At 38.6% G+C, this 20,564-nt stretch overlaps 1 protein-coding gene across 1 annotated transcript in view; it reads right to left on the reverse strand.

Moving 5' to 3' along the window:
- Positions 1–3,834: 3,834 nt before the first annotated feature.
- The window catches only part of TNIP3 (TNFAIP3 interacting protein 3), a 55,958-nt gene continuing 39,228 nt past the window's right edge, over positions 3,835–20,564 (reverse strand). Inside the window, exons 10-12 of the mRNA XM_067297094.1 lie at positions 18,190–18,348; positions 14,702–14,762; positions 3,835–4,652 (exon numbers count right to left, since the gene is read on the reverse strand). Coding sequence (XP_067153195.1) covers positions 4,621–4,652; positions 14,702–14,762; positions 18,190–18,348 — 252 coding nt within the window. The 3' untranslated portion in view covers positions 3,835–4,620. The remainder of the gene's footprint in view (positions 4,653–14,701; positions 14,763–18,189; positions 18,349–20,564) is intronic.

Genomic DNA, 20,564 nt, shown 5'->3' on the forward strand with positions numbered 1-20,564 from the left:
ATGACATTCCTTGCAAGGAGATCTAGAAGACAAAGCCTTGAATTTCTCCAGGAGATATTCATTTAACAAAGCAAATAAGAATGGTACATCAGATTATGAAAGGCCACTGCAAACAAAGAAGTGTTTAGACATCAATCATACAGAGAAGAAGTTTGGAAGTGGGAAGAGATTTGAAGGAAGAGGAAAGTGTGTCTGATAGGTAGAACTTGAAGACTGTGCAATAGCAACATTTTATCATGCAAGATGCAATAGCTATGAAAAGAAAGGGGAAAGATAAGAAACTGTGAGGGACCAAGAGAAGTAAATACCAAGTGGGAGATAAAATGAGAGATGTAGATTGGTTATTTGGGCAAGAACTATAATACTGATGCAGTAGAAGATCAAAAACAAGTGAATGTATTAAAGGAAGAAGGTAACGTGATCCAAGATTTTGCCTGTAATCTTTCAAATCATCCTGAGTTGTGGTATCTAGCTTTCCTACTACAGGATAGGAAAATGTGTGTATTTGAGACACCCCTGTGTGCTTTGCCTGCAGTCTAATCAAGATTCCACATCCGCTTGTATCCAGAACGGAGACAATTAAAACAGCTCCCAACTTTTACTGACAATTTCAAAGTAGTAGTTCGCCTTTCCTAAAATGGATGACAGCCTGAGACTAAAGAGGGATACTATTTAGTGATTTATAATCACAGACAACTTAGTTATTATCAGTGAAACCTTAATATCATACCACACAGTACATATGTACAGAAGTAGAAAGAAATATGTATAGAAACAGAAGGTAATAAACTATGGCACTACTGTCACTAAATAGCACTTCAGGCCTTCAGAAGATAAGCACCGTTTTAAAACAACATTAATTTTTTGAGAAGCACAGAGTTTGAAATGCCTAGGAACTGAAACAGTGGTGAATCAAAACAAACAACTTATGTCAGTAAAACACTGGTGTCGCATTAGCCTAGCTCCATAAAAAAATTAAAAGATAGGACAAAGATTCCTAGCAGACCCCAAGCTTTCAACTACCACATTTGTTTTAACGACTCCATGAGTTCAAACATGTGTTCATATTTTAATGTTGGATAATTACTGTTATGGTAATCAAAACATCATTTAGTGAACCCAGCATATGATATTGGAAATAACATGAAGATAATACTGGAGGCAGATAATTTAACCTCGCATATGATTACTTGCTCTTATTTATAGAAATGAAAAATTCTCCACAAGATATTTAGTATATAATGCTGCATCCATATGGAAAAGTTCAATTTAGAAAAATAGTCAACAGAAACCCATGCCAAAATGAACATTGAATGTTCTCTCAGACTTGTTATACAGTAAAATTTCATGTATCTATTAGATATCATAACTTGTCACTCAGAATCCATATGAATTTGTATCAACACGTATGCTTTCGCCAGAAGTAACAAAGCTTTCCAAGGACAAAAAGACATTTGGGACCCCCCCCCGTCAGTTTAACACTCTGAGTAATCAGTTTCATTAAGGGTCAGTTCTTCATTATTTATTTAAAAATGTAACACCTTTTCAGCATTCTTGAAATGGCAATTGAGTTCTTATAAAAAAGTAGCACTTGGATATTATTTAAGTTCCTGTTGCATCACACCTAGTAAGAAGACTGGCCAGCACTGACATAGGGTATGTGTACATGTGCATCACATTAGGAGTTGTGCTAGACAAGCAAAAAACAGCAGCTGATATGGTAATATGCATTTATCAATTGCCTTGTGGGAGGAGGAAGGCTGGAAGTCAGAGCTCTATAGTGAACCAGGAAGTTTTAGGGCTAGTACATATCCCTTTAAAATACTGAAAGGTTTTGACATGAGACCACTCTATGCTTGTCCTGCTTCTTCAGTTCTCTCCCAAAGCATTCAGCACTGGCCACAGCGACAGACAAGGGCAACCAGGGGGTACTCACACCCCTCTGGTGTAAGCCCTTACTGCTTCAGGTATTCAAGTAAGTTCCTCGCCCAGTTAAACCAAAGTTTTACCAAGTTTTCCTTCACGAGAAGTCTCTGTGAATTGCTCCACTAGCAATTTGCCTAGTAATCCTAATATTCCCAAACCCTGAACAGTTCCTACAAAAAATGGAAGAGGAAAAAAAAAAAAAAATCTTTCACAAACATATGCCATGAGCCCTTACTGTAAAATTCATATCCTTACTCACCACTGATACACCAAAATACTGGAGAAAGCTAAACTGAAAGGCTCATATGGCCAATTTGGCAGGTGTTTGGAAAACAAAACATAAAACAAAGACTGGGAAATGCCCAGAAGATTCCTTAAAAGGTTACAGGAAGAACTGGGAGTGTTGATGCTCAGTTTCAGCAAAGCTAGGGAATGGCAAAATTCTTATTTTGAGTACTATAGTTGCTTCTAACTAACATAACTCACCCCCTCAAACTTGCCTGGGCCACTGAAGAAACCAAATCCTTTGGACTATTCGAGTCTGACAATGCTAATTCAAATAGATGACAGCACCTGCATTTGGGAAACATACATCATTATAAGAAAATTAAGAGGAAAGAGCTATAAAGACCTTTTGTATTAATTAAAAACACAAATTTTCTAGCATACTGTGCAAGCGATACCTGACAATTAGCATTATTAGGATCCGCATGAGTCCAGGTTTACAGCATTGGGCCCAAGCCAGTTAAACATTAAAAGCCTGCGACTAAACCAAGAAAACAAGATAGCCCTACAAACTCTGTTTTCTGACTGTGAATGGCTCATGTTGAATCATCTGCTCGGCCAGATAATGCTTGCACAAATTATAAGAAGATGAACTGAGCTCCGCAAATGGAAGGCAAAATCTTCACAGTTAATTGGGGAGAACAGTTGAAGGAAATGAAATGGGGGTTTGTTGCCTCTCACACCAGCTACACAGAGGCTCGTCTGTTTTGAGACTTCACTACATCTTTGAGCGTAGAGTGCTCTACCCACAACACTGGTCACGTGCTGAGAGCTTGCACTGAATTAGGTTACGTTATAACTGGATTTTCCGAAGGCACTGCATTAGCATTTTCCATGATCTCACCCTTATTAGCCAAATCACTAATCAGGAGTAGCACAGTTATATTGTTTGCTAGTTAAACTGTCTGCTGCAATAGTGTCTGCTAGCCAACTCCATATTCATGCAGAGATAAAACTTGTATCTCTAATGGTGACTTGGGAGTTTATTCTGTTGCTAATGTTGCTGTCAAATTCCAAAAAGCAATTTCTTCCTGGAGACTGGTTCACTTGGTCCTTTGCTCATGTTCTTGATTTCATGTCACATGTTAGGAGTGCTCCATTTCTGTGATCAGTGTAGGCAAAAGCAGCATTGCTGTGAAGTTTAACAGCACAAAAATTCCTTCCCATGGACTGTTCCCCACTGCGTCCAAAATAAAATGTTGAAAATGTTTAATTCTTTGAGGTTATTATTTAAATGGAGAGGCCTTTGTATGTTTATGGGAATGGAAGTACCTGTTCTAAAGGCAGAAATCGCATGTGCAGACAATCTCTGACCACTCTGTCTTTGCACAGCTCAGGTGTTTTTAATGGAACTTCAAACTCTCATTAACTACTTCGTTATCAGGAAACTACAGAGGACATCTCACGTGGCTTTCTCCTTCTGGTGCAAAAATCTCGGTTCCTTCTTTCAAGTGGGATTCCAGTTGGTTCTGGTACCTACCTTCCAATAACTGTCCTGTTAAAGCCTGAAGGGAAGAGAAAATCCTGCAAGCAGATTATCAAGCAAGGTTTACTGAGCATCCATCACCATGACTTTCTGAAAAGTTTCATAGTCTAAATACAGGTTCATTTAGAAACCCAGGTTTTATTCTCAGATTACAGGTCACACAACTGTGTTCAGATTCACTACAATCAAATTCTTTACTAGATTCATCTGGAAATATAAAGCCATTTTCACTGAGAAGTTAAACCCATGAAATATTTCTATTAACATTCTATTGATACAAATAAGTACACAGAAAAAATCTGATTATGTTTTTCATATAATTTTGGAGCCAAATCAAAAGCAGAGCTGGCCTTGACTCAAAATGGAAGTAGGCACCTTTTATCTGGCATGACATCTGTAGTACCCTGATTACAATTATACAAGTGTGTTGTAACATTAAACAGTAAAACTGTTTTCCTTTTTATCAAACAACCAAGAAAAAAAGTACAGAATTCAAGATGGTACATCAACAAATCATTCCCAGGAATCAAATAAAAAAGGCTGCAATTCTCAAACAAAAAATATCACAACACTATAGGGCTTAAAGCTCTTGAATTCAAAACAGATGTGACAGTCTCTGAATCCCCAGCAATAGCTGCATCTTTTATCATAAGGCATTTTAATAGATTCTCATAGCCAGCACAAACAGCATCTTCAGAACAAAGGGCGGTAACGCTTCCCAGCAGAGTTTAACTGGATCCTGAGGATCACTAGCCTGAATGATCTGCTTTTCTATTGTTCTCGCAAGGATTTCACCAGGCATAAATAATATGTACTGCAGAGATAAGAAGCTAGGGGCAAAAAAAAACCAGAACAAAACAGAATAATGAAGTTGCAAGACTAGTTTGCAGCCTTTGGTCTACGCTTCTCCAGGTCAGAGGTGGTCAGGGATGGGCTCCTTTCTCCAAGGATGTATCTGCAAGTAAATCAATACAAATTATTTTGGCATTAAGAAGCACAACTCTCTTATGATTAACTTCCCCCTCTTTTCTGCTTTTTTTCTCCCCCTTTTTGCAGTCAGTATTGTACATCATTGCAAGCCTGCAATCAGGGCAACACAAATTATAGTAAGTATAAAGAAGCAAGAGAGGGTAGGGATATCACACAATGAGCCAATAGTCTCCATCTATCTCTTTACTGTGATCTGTTCCTGAGGATACTTGATATGGAGCAAACAGTAGGGTCTAATAACCAAAAGTCCTCATGTAACCCTTTTAGACCTCTAAAAAGAATGGCTGACATTTGGAAGTGCTTGTTAAATATAGATTAACACTAGCTGCACCCAAGAGAGCAGATAAGGAATGACAGAGGGAAGAATTAAGTAGTACTACCTACTGTTAATTAGGTGTCTGTGGTTCAAACATGTTTTTGATAGTAACTCACTTGAGCTAGGAAAACAAAATATAATTGAAAAAAGGAAATATGCTATTGCCAATGTAACACATACTTCCTTCCTGAAGTTTCAAATGAAACTCTTGACATGCTGTAACACATCACTAATACACACACACACACCACACAAGTGCAGAGTACTTTGCTCACAAGAGAAACAGTAAGAGTAAAATATTTCCAGCAGTATTCTGAATTTGCCTAAGAGAATTGCTCTGCAGCTGCTACACAGTAACCCCATCATTCACTTCTGAATGCACCATGCTGATGATATCCAATGTTTGATATATGAAAGAAAATTTGATCCAAAACATCCACATTTGTAGCAAATAGCAGTACCACCTGAATTATTGATTTTGGTGACATCTTTTTCTTTGCAGGTAGTATCTAGAGCTATAATTCATGTTATTTGTCCATGAAAGCCAGGAAGAGCACCAATTAGCAGACCCATTCTTTGTGCATGAGTGAGATAGACAAAGTGATAGAAAGACACAGGTATTTACATACATGCATATATATATATACACACACACCCCTGAAATAGGAAGATTTTCCACAGTTCACATATCCATTGGACTACTATATGTTTACACCATGGCACACATCTCAGTCTTGATTGCCACAGAATTATTTAGAAAATAAAGCTTTTCCAAAGCAACCAATGATTTGATAGAAGTATGAACAGGTACACTTAGACCCTGTAACTCCAGTTTTGCATTTACAGAATTCCAGATAACTCTGATCATATACCTTATGAAAACTCCTTCTGTTTATTCTCAGCTTCCAAATTACAAAGCTCTGTGGTATCAGCACTGACTGCCATAAAAATGAATATGCAACAAAAATGAGCAATGGCTTTCAGGAAGCAAATAGTAAGAACAATACACTATTCTGGTCCTGATTTTCCAGCATCTTCTCTCTTTTACTTCTTTTTCAGTCCTTTCCCTGCCAGAAGGGGGTCCGTAGCATCCCACTGCAGAAATTTGAATCAGCATAACAAATGCAGAGCCAGCTTAATTTCATTTCAAATTAATAGCCCCCCATAACAGAAGACAGGGTGAAACAAAACCTTTCTAGCTAAGAACGTGTTCCAAGTTTCACACCAAATGACAGTATTCATATAACAATATAATCTGAAAAAAGTAGGGGACCTTGATTTTCAGACTCCTCAAGCAGCACTGCAGCGGGGGCAACCTGCAATTAGTTTTGTTTCTTCCCAGTCCTGAGGCCCACTGGGTTTCATACCATCTCTGGGACACACTCAAGTCACCCTTCTTATGGACCTAATTATGCCAGGATGCCACTGGCCCCAAAAGTTTTTGTCCAGCTGGTACAAACCAGCAGATACCACAACATTACAGGCATGGTCTATCACAGAGGAAGGCAAATATGAATATACCATGTAGTTCCCACAAACAATCTGTCTCACCTAAGCAAACATTAAACATTAAGATAACCTTCTGGATATTTTGCAATAGGAGATGGTTTCAGAACCTAGCACAAAGTACTTTTATTCTTAAAATATGTAAAATAGGCAAAGGAATTTGGACTCTGTATAACTAGGATAAGCAGAACTTGGCAATTACTTTAATGAACAAATGGGATGGAACTAATTTTTAAATCTCTTCCTTAGATAATCAATGAGAAACTAAAGATATTTCCAGATAGCAGATGCATGCTTCATCAAGTCAGCAGGAAAGAGAATGAGCTAATCAAAACAACCACCATGTAACCTATCACTAGAATGCCACAACTAACGTTGCCTTCATAGCAGAGAACTCCAAGTTCCCTTAAATGCCTTGATTCTTCCTTACATTTCATTCTCAAAGAAAAAAAAAAAAAACCTGCTGGTGTGTTTGAACCTTTTAGAAATCTAAACATCTACTGAAAAAATAACAAGATATAGGTAAATCCTGATACATTGTTTCATAGAAATAAAGTCATACTGTTGTTTAAATTACATATCCTGTTCCTCTTTGCCTGGTACTCTGGAAAACTACAAAATTTTCTGTGATCTTTAGCTCAACTTTATTTTTGCCTTTCAAAAAAAAAAAAAAAGGCAAGTTCTCATGCTTCTGGAATTAGAAATTGTGCGCGCTGAGTGGTCTTTTTGTTGCATTGCAGTAGCAGAAATCAAGTTGGATCAGGAAGAATCCTAAAAATAATCAAATTTTCATTCCCAGTGGGACAGTAAGCTGCTAATTAAATACCTGTCTTAACTAGCATGGAGTACAGATGATTTCTACTGTAATGTATGCAGTGAGGGCAAGCTAATACCACAAATGTTTAGGATTTCCCCCCCTGCCCCAGGAAAATTAAGATGTCAGTTTATTAAGTTTCTTCTGTCGGGTTTTCATTGAAGACCTCCATAAACCTTTTTTTTTTTTTTTTTTTGCAGCTTTTCATTCCTCCCTCTCTTCCCCCACCCCAGCCAACTATTATTATTTTCAGTGGAAAACAACACACTTCCCCCTCTTCTTTTTCCAATTAGTTCTAATTATAACAATATTAGCAGTAAAGTAGGTACCTTGAGGGCAAAAATCTGGAAAGCAGCAGAGCATGAAAGAGAACAAGAGACAATATTATAATGAAAGTAGCATCATGCTTCTTAAAGTGCTCATGTCAGCATCCCTAGGGCTTTACAGGTTGAGTGCTGCTCTTCTTAGCTGTGCCAAGATGAGCTGGTCACCAGCTGCCCTCGCCTCTCTCTCAGCCCTCCACCAGGGCTACCCCTCGAGCTGAGAGAGAATTGAAGGGCTAAGTTTTGGCTTCTCCCTGTACCTGGCATAACTGGATTCAAAGTCAAAATGTACAGTTTAGGTCAAAGAAATTCAGTAGTGATATCAAATATTCTGAAGAGATAACTATAGTTCTTGAATACATGTATTGAGATCAGTAACTGTTTCTGCTGAGAAAACAAATACAGTAAGATTAATTTTGCAAGTGAAAGAGGTAATACATGCCAGCACTTATGGCATGCAAAAAGGTTCTTGTTTTCTGTAAGCTTTGAGCAATAAACTTCTTTTCCAGATAATTTTTGATTAAAAGAATGGGTTCAGGGAAAATCTCCAAAACCCAATCTTTTTTCAACTGTCTTTTCAATTTTGCACAGTTGGATAAGGAAGGAAGTCAATACTGCTTGCCAAATAAAGTGTCATTAAGTACACTTGCTGGAATTCTTTATGCTTTGCTCCAAAGAAAGAAAGAAAGAAAAAGAAAGAAAAAGAACAAAAAGTAATTCCAGCTATGCTGAGTGATAAGAGCACAGAGGGATTGAGGAGCTGATTTCCCTCCAAGAAATAATACCAGCATAGCTGATGGAACAAGGCTAAGCTGGAAGAATTTGAGTACATCTTCAGACTAGGTTTTCTGCATAGCAAAGTATATGGGGAAAGACCAGGCCCAGAGGCAAGAAGAAAAAACTATCCTGTTGGAAATACTCTGCTGGTGCAGTGAGACAGCATCTCCCTTCTTCCTTAAACTCTATGTCTTCCATCATTTACCTTTATACATTGCCCTTCTCTCTTCATTGTGACCTTCAAAGAATGCCCTTTTTGCTTTTGAGAGCCTATAATCCTCTCTGCAGCCTGGTGGTTTCCCTATGAGGACCACCTGAATGCTCCTTCCCTGGCAGCCTGATCACTGTTGCAGTCCATCTTTGGAGCATGACTGGACATGCTTCCACACAAAATGTCCCCATCCATCTCGTTGCCTGCTTTCAGCTAGAGTATTTCATGTATGAGGAGATCAGTAAACCTGAATACAGCCCACACTCTTCAGTTTGCAACTGCCTGTTGAATATTTCTGGATTCAGTTCAGATCCCAGTGGTGGAGTGGAGAACTAACCTCTTCATTAGACTGCACTGTGAAAACACAGGGAGAGCAACAGGTAAAGAGGACGCAGGTTAATCCCTTGGCTTCCTGTGGCTATGCAAAGCATTCAGATGGCATATAACTTAATCCTGTAGTGCAGCCTGGCATGAAAGCCACCCCAGCCCATGGGCATGCCCTCAGACTGCATTTCACCGCAAATGTGCAAGGGCATGCAATATATCAACTCATTAAACACATTGTGAAGGAGAGAAATCTTCTCTTATCCTTTTTTGAAAATTATATTCTATGTGATCAGTAACTCTCCATTGTCTTGTGCAACACCTGGCAGCTCAAAGTGTCTCCAAGTTTCCATGTTTACCAATGGAGAGGCTGTGATTTTTAACCTATGGAGCCTAAGGAGCTTTGGGTTTCTGGGGTCCCAAAGCCACGTAACTGATGGATTCTTTGTTAATATTTAAGTAAACTCCCCAAAGCCATAGACATGATTTTATAAAACAAGTTGGGTGATCAATATAAAGTAGCCAAAAGATGATTACAAAAGAAAGCTTGATTTAGGCCAGCACAGATCTCTATCACAAATTCTTGCAGCAAAGGTAGCGTCATTTCATGGCAGGCTTGTGCTGTAGTCCTGTTCCACTAGGCAAGCAGCTTTTAAGGAGCCCAAAATTAAACTGGACCATCTCTTATTCTGTCCCTGTTAGGCAATGTATTCATCTTGCGTGGAGAATTAGAAGTATTATCAGCCAGGCCTCTCACTGATGCTCAAAAATGCTTTCATTTTCTGGAACTCTTTTCCAGGACATTTTGTGCCAAGAAGCTGTTCTTCCTGTTTCTGGCCTTCCTATGGGAAGTCTCACTTCTCTCATTTTAACTAAGCAAGTGCAGTTCAATTATGGTTTACTCTGCTTGAAGTTCCTCCTCCAACCCCTTATTATGATTTCACCTTAAATTCTGAGATCTCGAGTCTTTTCTTCTGCTCTCTCTTTCTCAGCTGGGAGTTCATATTTTAGTTATTTTTCTCTAAAGGTTCCCATTTTCCCTGATCCATTTCCTCCTTCAGGAGACACACATACATTGTCTTTTACTAGCTTAAGAGTTCTTTACTGCCACAATTCCAATAGGTTGAAGTATTCATTGTTTTGTATTTTGACTGCATTTGACTATATTTGATGTATTTGATATATTTGACTGTATATTCTGACTGTAATTTTCTTTGGGGAGAACTAACTTCTGGTCAAAGAAGGCATTTCAAAAAAAAAAAAGTGGGCAACTACGGACAAAAAAAAAAAAAAAAAAGATAAAGGTATTTAAATCTTAATTACCAAAACTGAATATAAAGAAAAGCCAAGCCTTACCCACAGAATCCAGTCCTGGGCCCCAGAATGTCTACAGATAGCCAGCAGTTTTTATTTTACTTATTTATGCATATGTGCAAGTAAAAATTGTAAGTAAATGCAAGCATAAAATGTGTACCAAGAAAACTAGTTGTGTTTGGACACCTGCACATATTCACACATGCACGCACACTCCTAACAGTAAATTTCCAGGCTATACTTGAATCAAGGAGGGGATAAGATACTTGAGCATGCTGTTGCGCCAAGCTCTAAACTCTGTTCAGGGACTCCCAATGCTGACATGATTTCAAGGCTGAAGACTGGTCTCCCCAGTCCCAGGTGTCAGCCTGTGGCTTCTCTGGGAGTAACTGGCTCTCTTTATAGAGTATCTTCATCCTTAAGTACTGAAAGGCCTACAGACCCTTCTTTTCATCAGGATTAAATCCTTAAATGGCCCATAGATACTTAGCTGTAAAAAACAGAGACCGATCACTAAAACCAACACTTCAGGATTAAGACCTAAAGACCCCTTTCAGCAGGAATAAATGCTTAAATGTCCTGTAGATACTTAGCTGTCGAAGACAGAGAGAGACAGGTTACTAAAACCAACAAGAAGTGTAGAGTAGCTCCAAGGTGTTTCAGTCAAAGTACCAAGGACTGCACAGTCCCTCACTGAACCTCACTTCACTGAAACACTTCTGTGAAAGGAGCTGATATAACCCTGTTTAAATAAGTAGCGATGTTCACTGTTCCAAGCTCTAAAGTTTGGGTTTTTTTGCATAAAGCCACATTTCATAGCTGTAATCTTAGCTGCTTTCTCCCTTTAGCTCCGCTTTGTTCATGAAGCTAAACTGCAAGGATTTCATTTAGACAATTACCATGTGTTGCTACTGTGGAACACTGCTTGTTCATCTTCATTTTGTAAAAAATGGCTTAACAGAAAAAAGGGTAGAGAAGGGTTTTTTTTGATTTTTTTCATTTTTCCCTCCCCCCCCCTTCTTCTCATCCTTCCTTTATGCTGAAGCCTCTCCTAGTCTAATTAGAAAGGGCTCCAAACCAGAAAAGCACCAGATCCAAACCATCACCCCACTGTAAAAGTTCAAAGCTAGAAACAACACCGTTTCTCAGGTCTATGCATAAGTGATCCTCTGCCTACTACCAAAACACAGGTATGTGGGGAAAATAAGAGACTAGAATAGAAAACTTGGAAAATAAGGAATGAAGTGGGGAGAAAAAAGTAGGATAGATCAAATTTCTGTGGCAGTTTTAAAAATATTTCAGTAATTATCCTATTTCTGTGCTAATACAGTAAAAGGTGTGTTTCTTACAGAAAACAAAGACAAAGCAGTTTGTATTTTAAACCAGGCTTCACAGAGGCAGCAGGCCTCTAAGCCTTCTTTGAACTTGGCAGCAGCTAAGAAAAGTAGTGCCAGTGACACCAAAAGTACAGAAATGGCTACATGAGAAGCAGAAAACATGAAATTACAGCTAGCAATATTAACAGAGCATTGCTTAAGGAGATGGAAGTAGCAGCAATGTGAACAGAGGCTAGATTCATAGGGTTTTTTGTTTTTTGTTGTTTAATGAGTGCATATTTATCTTTATTCTTTCCCTCTGACAGTTTCCACAGTCTTTTACCATGAAATGATCTGCCTGATATCAAGGAGGATCACACTGCATAACTTTAGGCACCTTTTTTTGATCTCTAAGAGCCTCTCACTGTAGACAGCTAAAAGATCACTCTGAGCACACAGGCCCCTAACTACACATGGACAGATCTGTCCTCCTCAGAGGAGAAAGTCCAACCCTCTGCATGCCATGAAGTAAAACAGATTTGGATTACAAAGCTGTGGCTTAAGTTTGAATGTCAGCTCAAATGCTCCGAATCGCCTCTGGACACTTCCTTCATGCCGGTTATAGGAGAACCTGAAGATCCTAAGTTAGATGCCTAAAGAATTTGGTATAAATGCATTCCTCCCATGCAAAGGTGGGGGGGGAGGAGGGGGGACAAGGTGGCCACAGACTAGGTGTGGCCACACAAAGCTGCACAAGAAAGCCATGAATCCCTCCTTGGTGACATATGACTTTGCAGTCCCAATGGCATTTACAGCAAACTAGATATTGAGTCCTTGGCCCACAGCTAACTAGAGGCAGTGTAGAGGCTCTCATAAGATTTCAGTGATCTTTAAAACAGGTTTTTATATTTCATTTGTGTTCAATTCTAATGTTACAGTTTGTGACCCATGTTTTGTAATTATTCCTTAAACAAAATACCCATCGTCAAAGGGAAATTTGTTCAGGTAAGGAAAACTAAAGGGTTTACCCTAAAAACAATCTATGGAACTAGTAATTCTAAAAGAGACTGCCTCATGCCTAAAAGTTACTCCATTGGTGTTTAGTTTTTCAGTAATGAAGCCCTGGCTCAGAAGAGAGAAGATTTAATGGTCAGTTTATCATCTAATGAGAAAATGAAAGCTGAGAAATGACACTCAGGAATGCTGCTAAGCATACTAGCTGATTTAAACCCACCATTGTAATTAACACTAGTCCAAAATAGAACAAAGAAATGGAAAAAATATTAAGAATACTTTCATCATGTATTCATGGAGTTTCTATCTTTGAAATCTTGCTCAAAATAAATGTCATAAATAAAGATTTAACATAGGTTACTATATATAATACATAACTAAATCCAGTCTAGTACATTTGAATTTATAGTAGAACTTTTCTGTGATCGATGTCTAATAAAATCATTGTTGTTTTGTTAACAAAGAAATAAAGAATATGAGCCCTGAAGATCGTAATGTAGACATACTACACGCTGCTGTATTATGGGACTACTTGAAAATTCCTCTTAATGGGGACTGAAGAAGGAAGAGAAGGGAAAAAAATCTGTGAATTTCCAACACACTATTCCATTGAGAAGGAGGTATTCACATGTTCTGGACAAGGAACAATAAGAAAAAGATAGCATATGGATTTTAAAGAGGGTGTTTTTTTTTTTTTTTTTTAGGGAGCCAGAAGTAAGGCATATAATGAAACAGGGTAAAAGAATTCTCTTTTTTTCATATCCTGTAAGTGTACTGCCCTGGACCACTGGCAACTGGCTGCTGGACTTGTTTCATGCACTGTTATAAACATCCTCTCAGTATCTTCTGGTGCAGTAAGTCACCCTGAGTTAAGTAGGAGGAACTACAAAACTGATCTTCTGCCCACTCCTCCAATCACAGCATTACTTTCCCTACAACCACATCAAAACCATCCAAACAGTTCCCATATAATTTTAGGAAGCTAGTGCTTTATTTCAAGGTGAGGTTCTACTACAGCAAACTACATTCCCACCATATCCTCTTTTCTGTGTGAATGTGGTGGACAACAAACAACTGCAAATTTTCTCTGTAGCCATTTTTTTTGTGTGGATGTTACAAGGTAGTCTCTCTACCACGCTATATGGTACCCACTCACGCTATGAAATGACACACATATGGAGTGCATACAGTCACTCATGTAGTGCACACGGTCACAGATTTTGCTGGTCCCCTTGCACAACACAGGATGGCGTATTATTCATTTGGGATGGTATCTCTATAAAAAAGGGCCATGAAACATGAGAATACAGCAAAATGCAAACCTTTAGATGCCATCATTCTTAACTCCTTTTGAGAGAAAAGGGGTGGTTTAGGGGAGTTTCTGAAGAAGACGACTGGGAGGGAAGGATTCCCACCCAGAACCACATCCCTTCTTTCTTGTTCTCTCTAGCATCTGTCTTTAGAATGGCCTGAACCAATTACTTTGAAACACCCAAGAACTTTGCAGGATTTCAAATCCAGGCGCAAGGATTAAATACTCCTGGTTTTCAACAGATAGTTTGCACTTGTCTATTTAAATGGTTTTGTTTTCAGAGCTGGCACCTGGAACTATCAGGGCAGATCAAGGCTAGCAATGGGCATTTTTTCTTTAAAGTGAAAGAACATCTTAAAGTCTGTATTTTGTTACCAAGGACTTTGTCTAAACTTTGATCCACCTTGGCTCCCAAGTTCAGCACATCATTAAATATAGCCCTAGCTAGTTCCTGTTGCTTAGGAGCAACAGATGCTCTAACGCCAACTCTGAGAATATCCTTTCCTTCAGACTCTTACTAGGTGCTTAATGAGGCATTGATTTGATCCTATAATATATAATAGGGGTATTTCAAGAATTGCAATGAAGTTTAAAGCCATAACATAGATGGCATCACATTAGAACCCTCGCTTCTGTTGCGTATATCCCAAACTAAGCTCTCTGAAGCAAAACTGTTAAGTAAACACTCAACTGAGGAATAGGACAGTTTAGTATATGTCCCTCAAAGGCCCCCATTAAAAAAAAAAAAAGTACATTTAAAATATGCTCTGTACAGCTGTTGTCTTACCATTTGCCTTGTGCTGCACATCTGGCGGAAACTGGTCAGGAACATACCACTGATAGTCTGGCTGCACAGAACAATAAAACATTATTACAGCAGTATGGACTTCATAGACACTTCAAACAAAAGAATAGTGACATGTTAAAAATATAATTGTACTGTGAAGTTTTTTTATTAGTCATACAAAAGTAGTTTACAAAAATCTTATATTTGGCTTTAAATTTCCACTGATCAAGTTTTTCAGCTTGCTTGTTTTTTTGTTTGTTTGGTTTTTTTACAACATGTGGCTTAGATGCTGCACTCAGAAATATTGGTATAAACCTTTCTATATTCCACAAATCAAAACAAACATTAACAGAAACAAATCAGATTTTAAAAGGGCTTTATAGTGTACTGTGGCTAAGGAATGAGGAGACAGGGAGAAATAAAATGCAGATACTATCAGATGTCACATTTTTAACTGGCTCCGTCCTACTTAAGAAGCCCAGAGAAACCTGGTATGCATCGATCTGACAGGTGAAGCTGTTCCAGTTTGAATGCATGTGTAACAGTTTTTTTGGTATCTCAGAAATAGTCCTTTGAATAAAGGTCTCTCTATTCCTCTCTTCCCCACAGATGAGCATTAGTGTTACAATTATATGAGCTGATATCAAGCAACTTCTTGAAAACGCTGTGGGATGGGAACATTCCCCATCTTTCTTAGAAGAGGAAGTACTGGGAAGGTTATGTCCACATAAATGTAGTTTTGTCCAGCAAAATCCTTCATGATTAGCAACAGCAAGGGAGAAAGAAATATTGCACTATAGCTTATACCACACACTGCAATAAATGAGTAGAAAATTACCCTAGAGAAAACAATTTTAGGACCAATCAATTCAGTTGAAGCTGCATTAAGTTGTCTGTCTGATTTTAAAGGTACACACAAGTTTATAAAATTACAAGTAATTACTGCTTTAAATTAAACCATGGAGAGAATTCCTGTTTTGCAGAAATTACTTTGGCAAAATCCCAAGTAATCCCAAGGAGACTCTTAAAGATTTCAAGTCATAGAGAAGAAATTTCATTGACTTCTAAAGAAGTTTTGCCTAAATTAAGATGGCAGGATGTGGCTGTAGATACAGAAAACAGATTTAAGCTTCATGCACATTGTCCTTGGTGGTTACATAACAATAATCAACATTATACACTGTCAGGAAAAAGGACTGCCCCCTTTTCACTGAAATCATACCATTCACAGGAATTAACTAATTCTGTGCTTGCAGGCAAACAAAATAGGCTTTGATACAAAACACTTAAGATTGTGCTTTGCTTTAAGCACAGGTAGTTTTTGCACTGATGGCTCAAAATACACTTACTTGCATTGCTTTTCTGAGTTTCTATTGAATCTTCTGTTCTTTAATCTATTCTTCCCTATCATACATACTTATAAAATGCAAACTTGAAAGAAATTCAAAAGACAGAAGAGATGTATTTCATGTCAGACTAAGCAAAACACTTCTATGGCAACGTAAAAAAAACTAAAAGGTGCAAGATACAAAAAGAACGAAAAAGCAAAAACACAGACTAAACACACGCGATTACATATGTTAACTCAGGACACTCATTAAATCCTAACACCTTTCTTCATTGCTGACAAATTGCTCAGGGAGTTATCAAAAGCTCAGAGCAGCAGTGCTACACTTGCACAGAAAAAGAATTTCAAAGGAAACTCTGAATGAAACTGGGAGTTACAAAGCAACCAGTCAGACTGACCCCAGTGTTCCAGCAAGAATGGCAAAGTTGTAAACCCAGTGATCTCTTGCAGAATTAGAAACCCAGATGATGAAAATTCAGGGAGAAGAGCCAGAATAATCTGGGACAGTGGCCAAACTGGAGTGATAAACGTTCTGCAATACTTCCAACTCTGACAAATAGATAGATAAGCCCACTCCTGAAGTACAGAAATGACTTGTTTGACCACAACTTCTCCATTGGATTCTTGCAGTCTGAAAGCCTAATACATGTTTTGCAAAAGCTAAGCTATTCACAAATAACGAACATCTTTGATACATGACAGCTTTACAAACATAAACAAATAACTCATTTAAAAATGAGATTCGCCATGCTTAAATTTGTCCTCTCTATATTTTAACAAATACAGCCCTTCTCTTCAGCACTTTGAATATAAAATAATCCACAGCACTTCAAAAATATCATTCCTTGAAACAGCTTGAAAGAGAGTTCAACACTCATCCTCCCATAACCTGCCCCAGGGCAAAGCATTCTCCCGCATGCTGAGGGAGAAGTAGGAAGGCAGGGCCCTGTTGTGCGCCAGGGAAAAAAAAAGGCAGATTTCCCATTTTGTTAGCCACACTCAGATGCAGCTTGCACTTCTGCTAATTTTTATTTTTGTTTTTTGTAATATACAGGCCTACTTGGGAAAGTTACAGTGCTAAAGCGAGCACAGCCAGAGTGCACCACCCTCACTCAGCAGAACCTTATTCCTCAAATTATCCCATTTCAAATCAGAGTACCAGAAGGAAGATACTACTAGAGTGGTATTGCCTGACAGCAGACAGTTATATTATCCGTGAATACAGAAACTGTAAGCAAATCAGGAAAGTCATTTTCCAAAGATAGGGCCAGAGAAAGAAATATTCAGTGTAAGACATGGATATAGGTTATATTAGTCAACAAATTTTCTTAGACCGAATGGAAGAAAGACAACACAATAATTCTGACTGCAGCTAGATCCTCATTTTTGTTACTACTGTTTCTTTTGAACACCCAGAACCGGGCTGTACAGACCAGATCCGCATTTATGAATTTGGGCTAACAATAGAGCTAGAAAGCTAGAAATGTGTGACATGGATGTAAATTAATCTAAAGAAAAAAAAACCCAGCAAGAGTCAAATCAAATATCCTTATTTTTTTTAAATTAAAGAATGACCACCAGTATCACTGAAAACCAATACACAATAATTCGCTTTTTCTTCTTAGTGGTATTACAGATAAGCTTACTTTGGCAAGTACTATTTACAACATATAAGAATATATACTTCAAGTATAACTTATCAACTGTATGTCTAAATTATTGTTATTTTTCCTCTCTATGCCTAGAAGAATAAATTGTAGAAGCATTACAAAGGGCGATGTTAACATTAATATTCACTTGGTTATGCTTCACTTGAGACACGGCAGCATTCTGTGCAATTTAGTACCAAAGACATTGGAACAGTGGGGAAGAAAAGAACATGCTTATTGAAAGAAACTTGGCATCTTTGGCCAGACAGACAGGGAAGAAAGTCTAGAGAGATCAAGAAGGCTGTTCTAGATCTAGGAGTAATTCTGAAACCAGCACACAATTTTGATCTGGAAACAAAAACAAACTGGGAGACAACAGATGTAGTTATTGGTGAGGACAGCGGTGTGATAGCACTACATTATTCTTCTGTGGTTACCATGCTGTGAGAAAATCAGTGGCCTTGGGAAATGGGAAACAGTGGGAACCTTACTGAGTGCTGTTGCTGTTCATGTGTCCCGCGAGACATTGGATGTACTCGAGGATCTTGATAGTGAAGAAGCAATCCACAGTTCCCATAACTAGTGCATGGTGAGAGAAAGAGTGGAGGGGGGAAGCTGGGCTGCTCAGTCTTTACTGGGAGGTCTTTTGTCTGCCAAAATACAAGAAAAACAAGAAATGCATTACTAGCAGGAGATGTCAACCAACAGAATATCCACATACAAGTTCACCAGTAAAAAACGGAGAAGAACCACCCCTCGCAGCATGGGCCGCAATACTTCTAAGTTAGCCCCTTCAGAGTGCTAATGATTAAAAAAATTATTTAAGAAATCTGACTTCTACCATGCCAGAATCTTGACGCTCCTTATTTGATAAAGTATTGGTTTCAATATATGGCAAGTATATTCCTGGGTGTTTTCTATAACCAACAGGCATTATCATTACACACAGTAGCATTCAATAGTTTCAAACAAAAGTACATGGATAGGCACTTGCATAACAAGAAGAATAAATAATATTGGTAAAGGAACAAATTCTAAGGTCTCAAGCTTTGGTTCTGTCTTTTCTTAGGCCTTCTGAGGCCCGGTACAGTCACTTGGAATTTGCCTAAAGACAGAGCAAGGAGGAGCAAAAGCTGAGTCAGAATTAAATAATTTGACTTAAGAAAATAAACTAATAGATATACTATATGACTCCTCTCATGTTTCAAGTCCTTCACAAGCTCTGTTTAATCAAATCACGAGGCAGGAATAGACAAACGAGATGAGCTAAAGTTAAAGTGTACACTTCCAATGCCCCAACTATTCAGCACTGGCTGTCTGTGGGTGTGTGTGTACCTCAAAATTTCCTGTGGTAAAGGCAAGGCACTGCCCAGCGTAAAAGAAGAAATTGTACAGGGGCAAACACCATGGAGCAGCTGACACTGCAAAATTGCACCTGATGCACTGCAAAATCACACCCTACCTGGTCTCTCTCATCTGCCCATAGTCACAGGTACTTCATGGAGTAAATTCAGGACAGCAATTGCAGTTGAACACACACACAGCTTAAAACCTAGTACTGAGACTCTTTATATGGACAAACTTCAGGCACAAGCTCCGGCATCCTCGATCTCCATTAGAATACACCAGTGAGTCCCAATATGTGTCCTACAGCTTATTTCCAGTTATATAAAGACCTGCTCTTCTGGTGGGGCAAGAGAGGTAGAAGGAAGGAGGGAACTTATTCTTAAAACAAAGAGCTTGAATCCTTTAGTGCCATGTCTAATGCCACTGACTTTGATGACTGATGTATAGAAGGAAAGGGCTGAGAGTTTAAGAAATGGAGATTTTACTTTACTTCAATGCATCTGTGGGCCAGTACTTCAGTTACATCCAACAACAAGGCACAGGAAAATAAAAGTATACCTGCTGCTGTAACTGCCTTTCTATTTGCTCCTTTTCTTTGAAACAGGTCTTAAACTGTGGAGAAATGAAATATTCACCCTGAAAAATCAATGGCTTGAAAGCAACATCCAAAGCTGTTCCTGTCGACAAAATGCAGGGACAGTCAAGTTCAACACACACATCATGCAGCACTTTGTACTGCCCTTAGGTCATGGATTGCAGACGACATTTCTCCTGGTCCAGAGGAGGAGCGGGAAGGAGTGGGAAAGGCTGTGAAAGGTTCTCACAGCTTACACTGACCAGCTGGGGCTGTGCAAGAAATTATTTAGTCATGGGTCGCTGAGCAAAGCAAAAATATAAAGGAAGAAAGTGCCTCTATGTACTCTGTCTCCTGCAAAAAAACATTTCTTTAACTTGTTAAAACACCCAGGACATGGCTAGGGAGCGGAGGAAAAATATCTAAAAGTTATTGCATGTAATACTAATAGATTTCTCTCAGGTACTTCTATATGCCTAGGATGCCTTGAATGGCAAATCATAACATTCCCTCCAGCACTGCTATTTCTACATTGGCACGAAATGTTTCCAGGTATCTGTAAAAACATTGACTGGTCTGGGGTCTTACTGCAGCAGTGCCCAGCATCAATCAGGATGTCCAGCCTGCTCTCCACTCCAGCTGATGGGAGCGAGGAGCACGTGACAGCATCTGCAGGGCTCTCCAGCAGCTTGCTCCTGATCCTATTGCAAGACCCTATTATGACTGATGCATTGGTTTGTTAAGAACAAGCCGATACTGCAGTTTGTTTCACAACAGAAAGTTGAGGAGTACAATAAATCATCACAGAGCATTTTGGTAATCTGCCATTCCTTTAAAACATTACACAATTTTGTCAAGACAGGAAACCTCGAAATTTCATCATTTTTAAAGAGGGTTGAGAAAGCTCAGATTTTTGCATGCTATGATTTTGCTTTGGCTTCCTGA

Source organism: Apteryx mantelli, chromosome 5 (genome assembly GCF_036417845.1).
Source record: "Apteryx mantelli isolate bAptMan1 chromosome 5, bAptMan1.hap1, whole genome shotgun sequence".
NCBI classification, from domain to species: Eukaryota; Metazoa; Chordata; class Aves; order Apterygiformes; family Apterygidae; genus Apteryx; species Apteryx mantelli.